Source organism: Schistocerca cancellata, chromosome 9 (genome assembly GCF_023864275.1).
Source record: "Schistocerca cancellata isolate TAMUIC-IGC-003103 chromosome 9, iqSchCanc2.1, whole genome shotgun sequence".
Classification (NCBI taxonomy): Eukaryota; Metazoa; Arthropoda; class Insecta; order Orthoptera; family Acrididae; genus Schistocerca; species Schistocerca cancellata.
Genome location: NC_064634.1, coordinates 344,714,230 through 344,732,950, shown reverse-complemented (window position 1 = coordinate 344,732,950; position 18,721 = coordinate 344,714,230). Strand labels below are relative to the sequence as shown.

At 39.0% G+C, this 18,721-nt stretch overlaps 2 protein-coding genes across 3 annotated transcripts in view; one reads left to right on the top strand and one right to left on the bottom strand.

The window, feature by feature from the left end:
* Window positions 1-1,968: 1,968 nt before the first annotated feature.
* Window positions 1,969-4,457, bottom strand: LOC126100231 (SH3 domain-binding glutamic acid-rich protein homolog). Its single transcript, XM_049910809.1, has 5 exons — window positions 4,270-4,457; window positions 3,876-4,058; window positions 3,629-3,796; window positions 3,394-3,502; window positions 1,969-3,289 (listed from the first exon to the last, which is right to left on the bottom strand). The coding sequence occupies exons 1-4, from the start codon at window positions 4,312-4,314 to the stop codon at window positions 3,395-3,397; spliced, it is 504 nt and encodes a 167-aa protein (XP_049766766.1). The 5' UTR covers window positions 4,315-4,457; the 3' UTR covers window positions 1,969-3,289; window position 3,394.
* Window positions 4,458-4,652: 195 nt separating this feature from the next.
* LOC126100230 (rab-like protein 3) overlaps window positions 4,653-18,721 on the top strand; it is a 60,350-nt gene continuing 46,281 nt past the window's right edge. For both annotated transcript variants that reach the window (XM_049910807.1, XM_049910808.1), the window contains exons 1-2: window positions 4,653-4,813; window positions 4,897-5,106. In XM_049910807.1, coding sequence (XP_049766764.1) covers window positions 4,768-4,813; window positions 4,897-5,106 — 256 coding nt within the window. In that variant the 5' untranslated portion in view covers window positions 4,653-4,767. The remainder of the gene's footprint in view (window positions 4,814-4,896; window positions 5,107-18,721) is intronic.

Genomic DNA, 18,721 nt, shown 5'->3' with positions numbered 1-18,721 from the left:
AGTTGTGGGAAAAAATACAAGCAATGTTTATTCCTTTTTGTATAAAATTAGTTCCCGTATATCAAAATTTTTATCTCCAATGCACCAGATACCATAAAATAATCGTGATCTGAGCAATGTAATTCTATAAATTTAGAATGTATTCATCTGGACATTTTACATGTTATTGGAGTAATTATTTATGTAGATAGCTAAGAGACATGAAGCACGCAAAAATTTTTATATTATATCTGTAAGACAGTTACATACGCAAAAATTATATATGCAGGAACCTTTTAACCAGCGATTTATTACAACTTAGTATGATGGTAGTCAGATTTTATGTCACTTAAATCTGACTCCTCATACTCTTTTATGGAATAACGTGCTTTGTTTTTAAACCACTCTTTTGTTTAAATGTACTATAGCGAACTGAATGGGCAGCATTTGGGAGTTTGTTGAAAAGTAGGGGCCTAGGTATTTGTGGCTATTATGAACCTTAGCTAGCCTACTGTAGGGTATATCGCTTGATTGTCCAGTTCTTGTGTTCATGTATGTAAACTGTGGTATCGTTGAATAAACATTTTAGATTACAAAACAACTGATAAAACTTACCCATAAGAACTTCAAATTTCTAAAGTTTTTAAGAGGTGTTCGATGGTTCTGTAGCTGGACGTTAAGCTTTTTTAATGTATGTGAATGATGTGTTATGCTTTACCATGTTCAGCTGTACTTTATGGTGATGTTGCAGTATTCATCATAACTGAAAATGGCTAACAAGAGGCTAAAGAAAAAGCTAAAACATGACAGTATCAAGTATTTAAGGAAAAAATATTTGTGTTTAGCATCCCATTTATGAGGTCATTAGAAGTAGAGGACAAGATTGAACCGAAGAGGGAAATTGACTGTTCTTTTTCAAAGGGACTACCCTGGTAGCTGCCTCATAATAATCAAGGGGGACCACAGAAAATATAAATCTAGATTGCCATATGGGGGAATTGTATCCATTTTCTCCTAACAAAGCCAATGTCTTGACCACTGCCCCGCCCCTCCCCCCCCCCCTCTCACATCTTGTACCTGGTTTAAGACAGTTTTATTACATCCAGCATATATCTTCCCACTAGCACAAAAATAAATGTGCTGAATAAAAAAAGTTATGTGGAGGAGGGATGTGTTAAATGAGTACCCTCTGTTTTCAAAAACAATATTCCCTGCAAGAGGCACAAACCTCATTCCCCCTCCTCCTCCACTTGTTGCTGCTTACAAAAGGATAGCTACAAATAGAAATTTCTATTCATTCATCAATACTACAACATAAATATAAAAATATCATCAAGCACCCCTTAAAAGACAAAAATATGGGTAGTTATAAAAAACTAGGAAGACTTCTATAGATGTTATAAGAAATTGTCTACAGAAATTATTAACATTTTGAATTGTACTGTTTACAGAATTTTTTATTGAACTGCAATCATTATCAATTGTTTGTTAAGCTTGTATTGTCATCACTAGTGTATAGCTTGTTTTGGTCAATTCACAAGGACATTGACAAGACATGCAAGTACAATGCTTGAAGTTTAATGTGTAAATTAGCTAATATTTTATGAGAAGAATATAGGACTTATAATGCATTACCTTTCATTCTGCACATTTGATTTAATTTTATCTTTTAACCAGGCATATAAGTTCTACCAAAATTTCATTCCTTCCAACATATTTTCATTCTCTACTTGATTCCATTTACAGCTTCTTGTGGTTTCGTAATTTGAGTCTTTTAACATTTAAATCTATACTTTTGATCTCTGCTGTTATTGTAGGAACATACCACTTCCTGTGAGTAATATAAATTCCCTGATTGCAAAATAAATCTCATCACGAGAAAGCATTGTGAAAATACGTTTATGGAAGATACCTCTTTGCTAAGGTTGGGATTTCAAAATGAAATTCACTATGAGCAGGAAATATATAATAAAGTGAAAATGCATTGAATTATTAAAAAAATCTTTATTATTTAATACAGAGCTTCAAAATGTATCTGGGTATATATATTTATATAATCATGGGAACACATATCACCATTATACTCATTAAGCATTATTAAGACAAACTGTCATTGTAAATGTCTCAGTATAACGCAAATATCAAGATACATTGATTCTTTTATAAATATTACAATGTGATTCACATATCATGTACTAAGGACATCATGTGGAACTGTGTTCATATATGAGCGAATGTAATAAGAATATTAGATACATAGACAAGTTAAAATGTAAGAGGTATTGGAGTTGCTCTGTAGCATAACCATCACACATAATTAATTTTGCGTAAGGGTGCGAGGTCCAAATTTATCAACAACAAACAACTGGAAATAGCAAGTCTCAAACATATACTGTCACAATAAAATAAAGTTCAGTAATCATGTCACTGAAGATATTCATTGTTGTGAAATAGCTGAATGTATATTTGTTAATAATACATAAAACCAGCTTTTCAGCTTATGGCAGCAACCTGCAGAAGAGGATGTGATGCTATCTCATGCGGAACATGACTCATACTTTCCGCAGTGTGAACACTTGGCACAATTAGTGCAACATACCATGAAGCTCCCCAATTAAGGGATGCTTCAGGTATTTCCTGTTCTGAAGTCTTTCTCATTAGATAAGTGTGACCAATTACATGCTAAAATAAAACTAAAAACAATAAATCCATGGTCAAAATAACTATGTCTTCAATGTCTATATTAAAAATCTATGTGCACTGAAGATTAAGATTTCTGAATAACATGTCATTTACATGATTATGTAGCCACTTCTGCGCCACTCAGACCACATATAAATATATTTTTTCTTCAAAATAGAGAGAGCAGTCGAAGAAAGAGAGCAAACGTGAAATGTCAACAGAGATGTACCTAATCAACAGGACATGAAAAAATATATAATCTATTGCTTTGTTCATTTTTTTCCAGCACCAGTACTGTACAAATCACATACAGATAAATATTACTTTATCATACAAAAGTAAAACTGCTATAATAAGCGTCTTAAAATAAATAATACAAAGTGTAAAAAAAATTACACGACATGTTCGATGAATCCATTTAACTGAAAATCTGTATCAGTTTCTACCTTACTTTATCTATTGTCCAAAAGCAAATGAAAGCAATTTATGACAAACTGCCAATTTAAAAGATGCAGCATCAATACCTCTGATTAGTCAAATTTGCTCACTGCTCTCAGATATGAAATTTGGTGACAGATTTAGGCCTTTTAAGACGAACTTTGGCAGTGCTGCAGCTTTAACATGTTCACTGCAAAACATGAGACACTTATGATGCCAGTCATTTAAGAAAACGAAATAGATCAACGGCATTTATCAGTTTAATAACCACACATGACCAAGGGAATTGCTAACCTTATTCTTCCTCATTTTGCTGGTCACCTGCTTCCTCAGTCTTTTCTTCTCGCCTTTCGTCTGCTGCACTTCCAGCTGCCTCCTTATCTTCATTTTTCTCTGACGAGTTCTGAATTTTAAAAAGTTACTTAAAACTGATGGTAAAATTATCGTCGTTTATATATTAGATAGTAAGGTAAGGACTGTAACATCTATATTTGCAAATGAACTGTATTTTATAAGTTAATTTTCTTACCTCTCGGCTGGGTGGATTCCCGTTCAGTTCACCATTTTCAACAACGTTTTCGTCTGCTGAAGTCTCTGATTTTTCTAAATTTATTTCCGCTTTGGAAACTGCTGGTGTCATCTTCAGAAACTTCTCCAATTCATCGATTTCATTTGCCATGTCAAAGTCTTCGTAATCCTGTAATTAAAAAAAAAAAAGTAAGCAAATGTCCAGATATGTTTGTAAAACACTGGATTCAATTTCCTAGAAAACTTACACCACAATACTCTTCTTCGTTGAATAATTGAGGCGGCAGTGGGTATTTAGACGATCTTGCCTTGCCGTTTTGCTGCATAAATTCTTTTTCATTCTCATTTCCCGGTTCTGTTATATCCACAGTTACATATTCTATACTTTTGCTGTCCAGTATCATTTGAACCCTCTGTTGGCGTTTTTTCACCTGTCAAAACAAAACTCATTTCAACCTACATGAAATGTAACGTGCAGATAATCATCACGAACGAATATGCTTCGACCGTAAATCTTAAAGTGTTTAACCAAACTGGTAAGATTCACTCCTGTCATTCTTAAAGTTTGTCGTCATTTTCGCTACGGTGCATGGGCACACCTCTTTTTGCTATGAGAACAGTCACAGCGAAATGGGTACGCACCTCCTTATTACCAGAAATTCCTGATATGTAGACTTTCACCACCATCGTCAATATGACAGACTGCACTGGAAAATCTTCCAATCCAAAAATTAGTCACTAAAAATTTCTGTATCCACCAACACACAGCAGTTCACTTTAGCTGGTATCTTCATTTACTGCTTTTCCTGGTTTTTTCAAAGCGCATTAGCTAGCAAGACATTCCAGTAGTGTGGTTAAGGGGATACATGTCATGTTTAAAAATGCTTAAGCCCTCCTATTAGGAACAAAATAGTGTCATAATACTTGTTTATATTTTCCTTAAGATGCATTGCAAATATAATCCAAATTTTACACATGACAGTCAAACGTATTAGACACGAAAGAAGTTTTAACTTTCTGGCATTTGGTCATCTCTGAACGAAAGATATTTTTAGCAGCGAGCTTGCGAAGAGTGTTGCGTGTTCATTGGCGTGAGGTGTTGGTAAACTCAAAACTGTAATTTGTTTGGTAACTATACGCATGGCATCAGTAGACAAAGTCAGAATCATAGTAGTAGGTGACTCTGGTGTGTTTTTTTTTGTATTGACTTGTCTACTGAACTCCCAAAGTTAAATTAAACTTCATTAATTGGCTCGTTTTTTGTTGCAGGAGTAGGAAAATCTTCATTGGTGCACCTAATTTGCCATAATCAACCAATCTCTAACCCATCATGGACTGTCGGATGTTCCGTGGAAGTTAAGCTGCATGAATATAAGGAAGGAACACAACACCAGAAGACGTACTTCATTGAATTTTGGGACATTGGAGGAAGCAGCAGTCACAGAAATACTCGATCAGTCTTTTATAGCCCGACGCATGGTAACTATTTTACAGTCTTCAGTACACCCAATATCTCTACTAGACTTACGTAGATCCAGTATGCAACCCAATCTAATCTACCACCCTCAGTAACCAGAAAAACAGTTCAAAAATGTCTCCCTACTTTGAAGCAGGATCTGTCTAGAGGGATGATCCTATCTCATGCTACAACTGGCCAAAGTTAAGATCCGTAACAGTTCTTTGTGGGAGTAAATTACCTAACAGTAAAATGGATTACTTTCACTTCACCCTGATACGTTATGCCCTCCCCTCCATTTTGCATCAGATGATTTGATACCCTCCCAATTGTGGCACAAGGACTCCACTGTGTTCGCTGAGCAGAAGAAAATTAGAAACAGAAGGTTATCAGAGAAATATATGCAGAAGCAGGAATGCAGTCTTTTTGTTGTGCTTGTCTGCAGCTCAGTGTGTCATCTTTACAGTGATTAGCAACATATCCGCTTCATAATTGTTGATATTCAACCTGGACTTTGCAATGCTTGAACAGGATCGACAGAAGCGTCCGATCCCACGCGTCGGCTTTGACCCGTGACGTAAGGGTGTTGTCGTGTGTGACTTCATGACGGCGCGGAGTTTGGTTTGAGTGTGGCTGTCTCCAGTTCTGTTTTATCTTATTTTATTTACTTTTCTGATCTGTTCGTTCTATCTCGTGAGATTTCTTTTTTTTTAAATTTCAAAACACTTATTACTTATTTTAATTATCTGTTTTCTCGAATTTCTGTTTTAGTTTATTATATTTATATTTCTGATCTGCTCGTTCTATCCCATGAGATTATTTTTTTAAAGACAAAAAACACTAATCAGCTACTGAAGCATCTTTATCTTCTATGGGTTGCAGGGGTTATGACCCCTGGGGAGGTGGGTGGGTATTCATGCATGGCTATCTTCACTTACACGTTGCAGCTACGCAAGGCATCTAAATTTGTTTATATTTAGTTTGCCCCCCACCCAAGACACCCCATTTCCCGCACTTGTCCCGTTAGTGTCATTAGGTGTCTTGTGGAAAGTGTGTGTGTTTGTTTTTGTTTCCACCATATTTGTAACGTCATGGGTCAAAGCAGACGGGTGGGATCGGACGCTTCCGTATTTCCCTTGAACATCATGTGCACTGTTTTAGTACCCATCCTTTTTCTAGGCTGACAATTCCTGTGGCTGTGCCTTGTTTTTTCTTAAGTCAAGTTCAATTTCACAACTGCCTCTTGGGTATCTCACTATCGAAACTGGTAGTCATCTAACTGGTGTCTTCAATTATGTTTGGCAAAACATCACAGAGCGAAATATGGTAAATTTGAGTAAAAATAACTTATTGCTCCTTTCTCTATTGCAACCAAGAGTTACACTGTAACTGTAACAAAAAAAACAAAGATATAATTTTATAATGTCGTGGAACATGGCCGCACACAGAATGAACATAAATAACTGGCGCACTCACACCATGAAAACTGATAATGAAGCCACTAAAAAGCTCAATACAACAAGCTCACTGCTGTCAAAACTCCCACTCTTGTTTTATTGAGTTTGTTTTGAGATCATTGGCAGAGCTCTTTTGTTTGATATGAATTTGTTGCTAATTAAATGTTTTGTGAATAAGTCTGCTGGGCATAGTCCATATTAAGTCAGGCAGGCTAGGAAAAATTCTTAGCTTCGTAGTCTCAGATGTTACTGAATTTAGCATATGTTAAAATGAAGGACGAAGTAAGGAACACACATTTTTTTGTTTTCTCCAAAAAGAATTCTGTTCTGAGATAAAGCCCTCCAAAGATGACACTGTGCATACCATTTTGAAGATGCGAATTTTGGAAAAAAAATTAAAATGCTGTATCTCTGGAACAGTTCTGAATACTTTGTTGTTTTTTTTATTTGAAAGATAATTGCTTTGTGATTACAAAGAAATCATCTATTGGACTTACCTGTCAAAGTTCTTTTACTATAATGTTCTGAACTTTTTTATAATTTATTGAAAAAAATTTTTTTCAAAAAAGCCGATACTTAAAATTTTGATTTTTTTTCTGTTGATTAGTACCATATAGTGCTACATTCCGTGAAAAGGAGAGCTTTCACCGTTAGGTTAACAGGTTTGATAAACAACTGAAAATTTTGCCACATGTAAAACCTGTTTTATGACCACGTTATTACATAACAGGCTCATAAAGTCAAAACCTAACCTTATTTAGCATAATTTTACTTTTGAAAAATGAGTAAGAGACTCATTTTTTGAGCATTTTAAATGGTTCCAAAATGTATGTGAAAGGTCCAAAGACTTAAAGGTTTCAATTTATACAATTTCTGTGCACTCTGTTTTGTACTGAAATTAGCCAGTCAATGAACTTAAAATGTGTTCCACTGCTTCAGTGTCTTCATTTGGTATAGAGTGATGACTTCCTGTTGAACCAATAGGAACTGGAGCACTTACAATCTTCAAAACATTGTGAACAGGAAGTGAGCACTGATGGCGTTGTTGCTGGAAACCTATATCCAGTTCACTACAGTGTCATTTAACTCATAACTGGTATCTATAATCTCTGCAATCCACCAGTCACTGTCATACATACACGCCACAAACATCTCCCTTCTCAGGTTGTGAATCTGAATATCATCCTGCTGTTGGCTGAACAAACGAAATTTCTTCTTTCTTGCTCTGTAAATTGCATGCAATATGTGTTTGCCCAGCACTTTGAGTCCAGAAATGTGTCTTCTGAATTCCTTTCACAGGAGTAGTTTGTTTGCACCACTCCTCTTCTTTCAGCTCATGAATTCTTTGATTTCCTCATTGGACAAAAGAATGAGGACTGTGCCTGTGTAAGCAGGCCTCCTACATCATCACAAGGCCACTTCCCTTGACCAGTAGCACTAGCCTATAATCAGTTAGTTGGCAAAAGAGACTTACTCATTTCAAACAACTGGTAATGATTTTTACAATTACTACATGCACCATAAGAAATAATGATGATCTTCTCTGCCCCTGTTTGCAGTTGAAGAATTTTGTGCATTTGCTAACAAAGCACGTGCTGTGTCATCTCTTGTGTCATCACAGGCTTTGGTCTTGTTTTGAAAATATGTCACTCCTGTGGGAGAATTACAGACCAGTTCTCAGCAAAATCATGGTGAAGCACTAAACATACTTCTTCAGCCCATACACACCCTTGCTCTTCTGCAATGTGTTGTTATTCCAGTTTCTTCAGGTGCTGGTGTGTTAGTGCTTTCACTGACCATTTGCGTAGTTCATCAATGAAACTGTGAAAGGCATCAGTTTTCTTAATTAGATTATTTTCCTCCCGTGTTGCATATGTAATTTTTACAGAGTTATCTGCTACATTTTCCAGGCCAAGTGCCTGTGAAGACAGCCCTCCCATTCCAGGACAGCCGCCACATTCTTGAAAGAAACAAGTCTCTTGCTTTACGTCACAGACTACTAATGAGTTCTCACACCCAACCAAGGTGTCAATGTGTCACATGCTCCTGTCAGTCCTTCAAAGTTACCACACAAAGTTCAAAATTCGGCCAGTACACACATAAACAGTCATCTCTAGCTGGGTGTGGAACTACCCACTTAGGTTGTAGTCCATAAAATTTTGATCTTCCAATATGTGAAGGTGGATAGTTGCAAAAGTTTCTTTAATACTGTGAGTCATGTACCTCTGCACTTTCACAACTTTTTTACCTTCAGCTGTTACAGTTAGAGTGTCTTTTTTGTTGGCACTCTGGCAAGAGCATCCCATTTATCTTCCAGATAAAACGATTGCACTATTTGAACTTGAGCTGCTTCTACAGGATGACAATAATAGGGATCTGGTCTTCCAAAGATTTCTTTTACAGACCTCACATTTCTTGATTTGTCTTCCATGCACTCTGACACTGATGGAAAGTGGTTCAAAATTGTTTTCCTTGAAAATGTCTCTGGAATAATAGTTAAAACTTTCATCTTTTCACTGTAGGATGCACAATATTCAGCAGCTGAATTGATATTGGTGAAAAATTCTGGCAAGAGGTGCAAGAGTGCTTTGGTTCGTTTTCTTCTGAAGATGAAAGTTTTACTGTGAAGAGTGTGGTCAATTTTGCTCTAATGTATTCATCCATAGCTTTAGTAATTTCTCTGCTCTTTCTTGATGCATAGAGCTTATGGCTCGACTTCACTCCTTAACAGGAGCAACACCTACCTCTATAGTTAACTGATTCATTATATTTAATTCTTCCTCTATTGATGCAAAATCTGCAGCATCTGCATCTTGGGAGGCTTCTCGTTGTTCAGATACTATCATTGTTGTTGTTCTGTCAAAACATTTAGAATACAAAAAGTCATCACTGGAACATCTTCACTTTGAAACAGAGTCTTCAAATGAGAACACTTATTCCCAGCCTGAACAAAGTCTTATATATCACTCTTTTATGAATATGCAAATAGTCAGCACACTTCACTCTCCCGTGGCCCCAGTCAGAAGACATTTCAAACAGTCATTTTTTTTAAAACACACACACACACACACACACACACACACACACACACACACACACACACACTACAACTATGTCAACTGGCAAATTCCTCACGAAAACACAGAACTCACTGGATGGCTCAGATTCCTTAGAAGCCCCTTCATGAAACAAATTAGTACTGAGAAACTACAATACAGAAACTCACAGGGAACAATCATGACAAAGAAACTGACAAGAAACTACAACAAAGTGTAAGAAATATCTGCAAGAATGAAACAGAAAAGAAATAACTGCGACAAAGAAAGTGATAAGAAATAACTGCAACAAAGACAATAGAAACAAACATTGTAACAAAGAAATGAGTAAGAAACAACTTCATTGAAGACATATATTACCCTTGAAAGTTAAATAAAATAATTTTTTAAAAATAAAACCTGTCCAACTTAAAAGTGGAAGCTCTCCTTTACAGAGAATATAGTACTACATGGTACTAATCAACAGAAAAAAATCTAACTTTTCTGGACTGGCATTATTTGAAAAAAAAAAAAAAAATATTCTGTAAATTATAAAAAAATTCAAAAGGCGACAGTAAAAGAACTGTGACAGATATGTCCAAATGGAAGATGCCATTGTAATCATAAAGCAAGTATCTTTCAAGTAAAGAAGTCTAACAAAATATCTAGGACTGTTACAGAGATACAGCATTTTAAAAATTTTTCCAAAATTTACATCTTCAAAATAGTGTTTGCATTGTCATCTTTGGAGGCCTGTGTCTTGGGGCAGGAATTTATTTGGAGAAAACAAAAAAATTACATGTTTCTTGCCTACTCCTGAATTTTAACATATGCTAAATTCAATAACGTCTATGACTATGAAGGTAACCCCCCCCCCCTGCCTGAAGTGACATGGATTATGCTGCCAACTGTTTATCAGAATAGACATCATAAACTTCAATCTCATTATTTTCAACATGTTTTTTTGAGTGTCAAGAGGGAGTGTTGTTGGTTTGTCTAACTGAAAACAACGTTCACTGAGAAAACCATGCAACCAAACAACTTCAGTAGCAGCATCTGAAGCTGCTATGTATTTGACCTCCATTGTTGATCTGCTTACATATTTTTGTTGACGGACCACCGTGTCACAGGCTCATCTGCTAACAAGCTCACATAGCCTGTTGTTGACTGACGAGTACCTTATGGTCAAGTCCCTGGTCCTCTGTAGATACTTCATAATCCTTTTTATAACAGCATGCCAATGATCAAGACCCGGATTATGTAAAAACCTACTCATCATATTCACGGCGAACATGATGTCTGGCCATGAGACAGTTACTGCAAACATTAAGCTGCCCTGCCGATAAGGTTTGCTTTCCATCTCCTTTACCTCATGCTGGTTTGCAGGAGACTGCCCACTGTACAACATGGTTCTAACATCAAAAGTAGTGGAGTTTGGTTTCGAATCATTCATGTTGAACTTCTGAAGTAAACAATTTATGTATCTGTGCTGGCCTAGGTAGATTTATTTTGTAGAAGGGCTTTGTACAATTTCCAATCTGCAGAAGTATTTCCATTCCCACAGTAATTTCAAAATTGATCCCAGTGCTGTCAAAACGTTTTCCAGTATTTTTGAAGACTTATAAATAAGCAACCCATCATCCACATAAAGTGCCAGGTAAACATCAGTGTTATTTGTTAAAGCATGGAAAACACATTCGTCTGCATTCAGTTGCACAAAGCCAAACATTGTCAGAGACTGTACAATTTTTTGATACCAACAACGTGGTGATTGATTGAGTCCATATAGACTCATCTTCAGTTTGCAAACATTATTAGAGCCTTCTACAACAAAGCCTTTCGGTTGCTCCATGTAAACTTCTTCTTTCAAGTCCCCATTCAGGAATGCAGTCTTAACAGTAAACTGCCTAATTTCCATATCTCGTGAAGCTGTTATGGTAATGAAGCTCAATTGAGTCATATCGAACTACAAGAGAGTATGTCTCTTCATAATCAATGGCTTCTCGTTGTGAATACCTTTTGCACATAATCTAGCTTTAAAGTGGTCAGTTTTTCCCTCAGACTTCTGCTTCACACAATAGTCCCACTTACATCCAACTGCCTTGCGATTGTGTGGTAATGATACTAGATCCCAAGTTTTGTTCCTCTTCGAGGATGTCATTTCCTCTTCTATTGCTTGTTTCCACTTTGATGACTCTCGATGTCATTGCTTCCTCAAAAGTCTGAGGTTCAAAGATAAGGGCAGAACAAGCTATATCTTGGTCCCGAAAACGAGTAGGTGCTCGCATATTAGGCCAGTCTCTCAGATTCATCCTTTGATTTTCTTTCATTTGTTCACCAGTCTCATCTTCTTCAAATTTCTCTTGAACATCTTTTTGATTTTCTTTCATTCATTCCCCAGTATCATGCTCTTCAGATTCTTCTTGAACATCTTCTACAGATTTTTTCTCTATGTTTACGCTATGGGTTTGTTCTTCATTGAAAGAAAAGTGTAGGAGATTGTAATTTTCTTTGACTCAGGATTGTAGAGGCGATAATTGGTACCATAGCCAACAATGATCAATTTCTTTGATTTACTATCTCATTTTGATCTAAATTTATTAGGAATGTGTACGTATGCTGCTGATCCAAACTTCCCCATGTGTCCTAAAGAAGGAGGTTTTCCAAACCATTGTCGTTTGCTTTACATGGTCGCAAATTTAAGATACATGCAGCACAATTTATTGCCTCTGACCACAATTTGTGAGACAAGTCGGTACTTAATAACATAATGCGTGCACACTCAGCAGTGGACCTGTTTTCTCGTTCAATTCAACCGTTCTGCTGTGGTGTATAGGAACTTGCTTTGTCATGTATTACACCATATTGCCTGAAATAATCTTCAAAATGCTTATTTATGAATTCAGTTCCATTGTCACTTCTCAGAACTTTGATTTTGTTTCCAGTTTGTCTTTCAATCAGTTTCTGAAATTCCAAAAACACAGGGAAAGTTTCATGTTTACTTTTAAGGAAATACATGAACCTGTATGAAGTGCAATCATCGTTGAAAAAAACTATGTTGAAATGTGCAGTTTTCTCATCCACCCACTCAAATCGTCATGAATAAATTCACCAGGAACTTTCGATCTTGATTCCAGATTTGAACTAAAAGATTTTCTTTTCATCTTGTCATACTGAAATGGTTCACAATGAAGATTTTCAACTTTCTTCATATTGAAACCAGGTATTAAGTTCAGATCAGCCATTTCTTGAGACCACTGAAATGAATGTGCCCAAGTCTCTCATGCCATATCAGCATGGAATTCAGGGAAGCAGGATTTTCCTGTGGTACATCTGGACATTTAAATAACATTTGATAGCACTGATTGTCCATCTTAATTTTTGCTGCAGTTAGACCTGAACTGTGAACTTCCCATTCTCTTGTCATCAAAATAACTTTCATTCCTCTTTTTGTGACTGCTCCCACTGAAAATAAATTTTTCTTTAACTTAGGAATATATATATAAAAAGAAAGATGATGAGACTTACCCAACAAAAGCGCTGGCAGGTCGATAGACACACAAATAAACACAAACATACACACAAAACTCTAGCTTTCGCAACCAACGGTTGCCTCGTCAGGAAAGAGGGAAGGAGAAGGAAAGACAAAAGGATTGGGTTTTAAGGGAGAGGGTAAGGAGTCATTCCAATCCCGGGAGCGGAAAGACTTACCTTAGGGGGAAAAAAGGACAGGTTTACACTCGCACACACACACATATCCATCCACACATACACAGACACAAGCAGACATTTGTAAAGGCAAAGAGTTTGGGCAGAGATGTCAGTCGGGACGGAAATACAGAGGCAAAGATGATGTTGAAAGACAGGTGAGGTATGAGCGGCGGCAGATTGAAATTAGCGGAGATTGAGGCCTGGCGGATAGCGAGAAGAGAGGATATGCTGAAGGGCAAGTTACCATCTCCGGAGTTCTGACAGGTTGGTGTTAGTGGGAAGTATCCAGATAACCCGGACGGTGTAACACTGTGCCAAGATGTGCTGGCCGTGCACCAAGGCATGTTTAGCCACAGGGTGATCCTCATTACCAACAAACACTGTCTGCCTGTGTCCATTCATGCGAATGGACAGTTTGTTGCTGGTCATTCCCACATAGAACGCTTCACAGTGTAGGCAGGTCAGTTGGTAAATCACGTGGGTGCTTTCACACGTGGCTCTGCCTTTGATCGTGTACACCTTCCGGGTTACAGGACTGGAATAGGTGGTGGTGGGAGGGTGCATGGGACAGGTTTTACACCGGGGGCGGTTACAGGGGTAGGAGCCAGAGGGTAGGGAAGGTGGTTTGGGGATTTCATAGGGATGAACTAAGAGGTTACGAAGGTTAGGTGGACGGCGGAAAGACACTCTTGGTGGAGTGGGGAGGATTTCATGAAGGATGGATCTCATTTCAGGGCAGGATTTGAGGAAGTCGTATCCCTGCTGGAGAGCCACATTCAGGATCTGATCCAGTCCCGGAAAGTATCCTGTCACAAGTGGGGCACTTTTGGGGTTCTTCTGTGGAAGGTTCCGGGTTTGAGGAGATGAGGAAGTGGCTCTGGTTATTTGCTTCTGTACCAGGTCGGGAGGGTAGTTACGGGATGCAAAAGCTGTTTTCAGGTTGTTGGTGTAATGGTTCAAGGATTCCGGACTGGAGCAGATTCGTTTGCCACGAAGACCTAGGCTGTAGGGAAGGGACCGTTTGATGTGGAATGGGTGGCAGCTGTCATAATGGAGGTACTGTTGCTTGTTGGTGGGCTTGATGTGGACGGACGTGTGAAGCTGGCCATTGGACAGGTGGAGGTCAACGTCAAGGAAAGTGGCATGGGATTTAGAGTAGGACCAGGTGAATCTGATGGAACCAAAGGAGTTGAGGTTGGAGAGGAAATTCTGGAGTTCTTCTTCACTGTGAGTCCAGATCATGAAAATGTCATCAATAAATCTGTACCAAACTTCGGGTTGGCAGGCCTGGGTAACCAAGAAGGCTTCCTCTAAGCGACCCATGAATAGGTTGGCGTACGAGGGGGCCATCCTGGTACCCATGGCTGTTCCCTTTAATTGTTGGTATGTCTGGCCTTCAAAAGTGAAGAAGTTGTGGGTCAGGATGAAGCTGGCTAAGGTAATGAGGAAAGAGGTTTTAGGTAGGGCGGCAGGTGATCGGCGTGAAAGGAAGTGCTCCATCGCAGCGAGGCCCTGGACATGCGGAATATTTGTGTATAAGGAAGTGGCATCAATGGTTACAAGGATGGTTTCCGGGGGTAATAGACTGGGTAGGGATTCCAGGCGTTCGAGAAAGTGGTTGGTGTCTTTGATGAAGGATGGGAGACTGCATGTAATGGGTTGAAGGTGTTGATCTACGTAGGCAGAGATGCGTTCTGTGGGGGCTTGGTAACCAGCTACAATGGGACGGCCGGGATGATTGGGTTTGTGAATTTTGGGAAGAAGGTAGAAGGTGGGGGTGCGGGGTGTTGGTGGGGTCAGGAGGTTGATGGAGTCAGGTGAAAGGTTTTGTAGGGGGCCTAAGGTTCTGAGGATTCCTTGAAGCTCCGCCTGGACATCAGGAATGGGATTACCATGGCAAACTTTGTAAGTAGTGTTGTCTGAAAGCTGACGCAGTCCCTCAGCCACATACTCCCGACGATCAAGTACCACAGTAGTGGAACCCTTGTCCGCCGGAAGAATGACGATGGATTGGTCAGCCTTCAGATCACGGATGGCCTGGGCTTCAGCAGTGGTGATGTTGGGAGTAGGATTAAGGTTTTTTAAGAAGGATTGAGAGGCAAGGCTGGAAGTCAGAAATTCCTGGAAGGTTAGGAGAGGGTGATTTTGAGGAAGAGGAGGTGGGTCCCGCTGTGACGGAGGACGGAACTGTTCCAGGCATGGTTCAATTTGGATAGTATCTTGGGGAGTTGGATCATTGGGAGTAGGATTAGGATCATTTTTCTTCGTGGCAAAGTGATATTTCCAGCAGAGAGCACGGCTGTAGGACAGTAAATCTTTGACAAGGGCTGTTTGGTTAAATCTGGGAGTGGGGCTGAAGGTGAGGCCTTTGGATAGGACAGAGGTTTCGGATTGGGAGAGAGGTTTGGAGGAGAGGTTAACTACTGAATTGGGGTGTTGTGGTTCCAGATTGTGTTGATTGGAGTTTTGAGGTTTTGGAGGGAGTGGAGCTGGAAGTGGGAGATTGAGTAGATGGGAGAGACTGGGTTTGTGTGCAATGAGAGGAGGTTGAGGTTTGCTGGAAAGGTTGTGAAGGGTGAGTGAGTTGCCTTTCCGGAGGTGGGAAACCAGGAGATTGGATAGTTTTTTAAGGTGGAGGGTGGCGTGCTGTTCTAATTTGCGGTTGGCGTGTAGGAGGATGCTCAGAACAACTGGTGTGGATGTGGGAGAGGAAAGATTGAGGACTTTTATTAGGGACAGGAGTTGATGGGTGTGTTGATTGGCTGAGTGGATGTGTAGGTGAAGGATTAGGTGGGTGAGGGCAATGGATTGTTCGGTTTGGATCTGGTATAGGGACTGATGGAAAGAAGGGTTGCAGCCAGAGATGGGAACTTTAAGTGTGAGGCCTTTGGGGGTGATGCCAAATGTCAGACAAGCCTGAGAAAATAAAATATGGGAGTGTAATATATATATGTAATAGAGGGAAACATTCCACGTGGGAAAAATATATCTAAAAAGAAAGATGATGAAACTTACCAAACAAAAGCGCTGGCAGGTCGATAGACACACAAACAAACACAAACATACACATAAAATTCTAGCTTTCGCAACCCATGGTTGCCTCGTCAGGCTCTCCTTCCCTCTTTCCTGACGAGGCAACCATGGGTTGCGAAAGCTAGAATTTTGTGTGTATGTTTGTGTTTGTTTGTGTGTCTATCGACCTGCCAGCGCTTTTGTTTGGTAAGTTTCATCATCTTTCTTTTTATATATATATATGGGGGTGCTTTGAAACGATTAATTTCTACCATCTGGGAAGCAGAAGTTATTCCTGAGGAATGGAAGGGAGCAATCATATGTCCCATATTCAAGAAGGGAGATGCTACTCATGTATCCAACTACCGAGGGATTTCGTTACTTGAAATTGGCTACAAAGTTTTTACAACACTGCTACTAAACCGCATGAAACCACTGGCTGAAGGAATTGTAGGGACCTATCAATGTGGGTTCGTTGCTGGACGATCGACAATTGATCACATATTTACTCTGAGGCAGTTGATAGAAAAATTCTACGAATTCAATAAGGATCTACACCTCATCTTCATCGATTTTCGACAAGCTTATGACAGCATTGACCGCGCCACGTTATGGGAAACGTTAGAGGAACTTGGCATCCCATCAAAATACATCCGCTTAATTGCTGCTTGCTACTCTCAGTCTACGGCCCAAGTGCGGTTTGGTAATCAACTATCACCATCATTCAGTATACAAAATGGATTGAGACAAGGAGATCCATTGGCGCCAATATTATTCAATTTGGCCCTGGAAAAAGTAAGCCGTGACACTTGTCGAACCAGAGAGATGGAGATGGTGGGAGCAGACACAATCTTGGCATTTGCTGATGATGTTGTGATCCTTGGCGACACTCTAGAGCAAGTACGCAGGGATACTTCCCGATTCCTCCACAATGCAGAGAAAATTGGGCTGGTGGTGAACGAGGAAAAAACTAAATATCTTGTTGTATCACGCCGCCGAGATCTCCCTCCTTCCATTGATGTCGACAGGCATACCTTCGAACGAGTTGAAGAGTTCAAGTACCTGGGCTCCATACTAACAAATAGAAGTGAAGTAACGAAAGAAGTACAGCAACGTATAACAAATGCTAATCGCATGTTCTTTAGCCTGAACAATCTTTTCAGATCTCGGCTGATATCGCAGAAGAACAAGATCCACCTATACACGACACTGGTGAGACCAGTACTTTTATACGGCTGTGAAACTTGGGCAACATCAGCAACAGCAGAAGAAGCAATATGTGCATTTGAAAGGAAGGTACTTCGGAAGATATATGGACCCATCTACAATGCCATGGAAGGTAAATGGGAACGAAGAAAAAAAGAAGATTTATACCAGCGGTATGGAAAGCCACACATTGGACGAATATTGGCACAGAAGAGACTCCAATGGTTTGGCCACATCCTACGGGCAGACGGATCCCTTCCAAACAGAGTCCTCCACTCTCAACCCACAGGAAAACGCCCTAGAGGACGCCCAAGAACTCGATGGAAGGATAGGATAACAACGATCCTGAAAGAAGTGGAACCAGCAGCCGTGGAGGAGGACGCCAACGACCGGATGAGATGGACTGCCATCTGCAACAGCTCCCTCCTCTCGTGTAATTGACAGACACTGCGTGTGTGTTTTTTTTTGTTTTTTTTGTTTCTGTAATGTATCCCTCTTGCCTTTTAAATCTTTGATTGAATGCCCTGTTTATTTTTTCGTTTCTTCTTTAAGCTGTAATGTACATATGTAACTTTTACTACTGTATAGAGTACTTTTGTAAGTCTTTTTGTCTTTACTTTTCCTTTTGTTCTTCTTGCTGTAGGCCTTAAAGGCCCGATAAGGCAATAAATGATGATGATGATGATGATATATATATATATATATATATATATATATAATGTTTTTTTCCAAAGTGCGAGGTTGCCGTTTGCCCTCAACTAATGGTAATACTTCAAATGAACCAATGCTTTTTGCTTTGACTTTAAAGTTGTCTGCAATTTGAACAAATGAGACATCCAACTGAACTGGCTGAAATGTGTTGAACCACTCCTTGCGTGACATCATACATTTTGACACAGCACTGTCAGCTAACCAAATGTTTTCGCAACCTGGAGCAAAAACATATGTGTGTTATGCACTCGAAGCTTGATGCACAAACATATCAGTTTTTGTGTTAAGTTTTGCTAAAAGTTTTCTGCACTCAGATTTAAAACGTCCATTTTTGTAACAGTAATAACAGCCAACATCTTTTTTGCTGACCATGTTAGACACACTGTTGTTACCAGTGTTTGAACTGAACTTGCATGTTTTGTCCACATTAACTGCTGCGAAGGCTGTTGAGGTTTCATCACGTTGTAAAAGTTTTTTTTGTTACTTCAATAACATTAAAGTCAAAA

What these genes read in the sequence shown, in the direction of transcription:
- LOC126100231 (XM_049910809.1), bottom strand. Translation starts at nt 4,314, where the DNA reads ATGGTGGTGAAAGTCTACATATCAGGAATTTCTGGTAATAAGGAG. An exon ending in GAATTTCTGGTAATAAGGAG is followed by an intron (nt 4,059 to 4,269) that starts GTGCGTACCCAT and finishes TTGTTTTGACAG; the next exon opens with GTGAAAAAACGCCAACAGAG. An exon ending in ACGAAGAAGAGTATTGTGGT is followed by an intron (nt 3,797 to 3,875) that starts GTAAGTTTTCTA and finishes TTTTAATTACAG; the next exon opens with GATTACGAAGACTTTGACAT.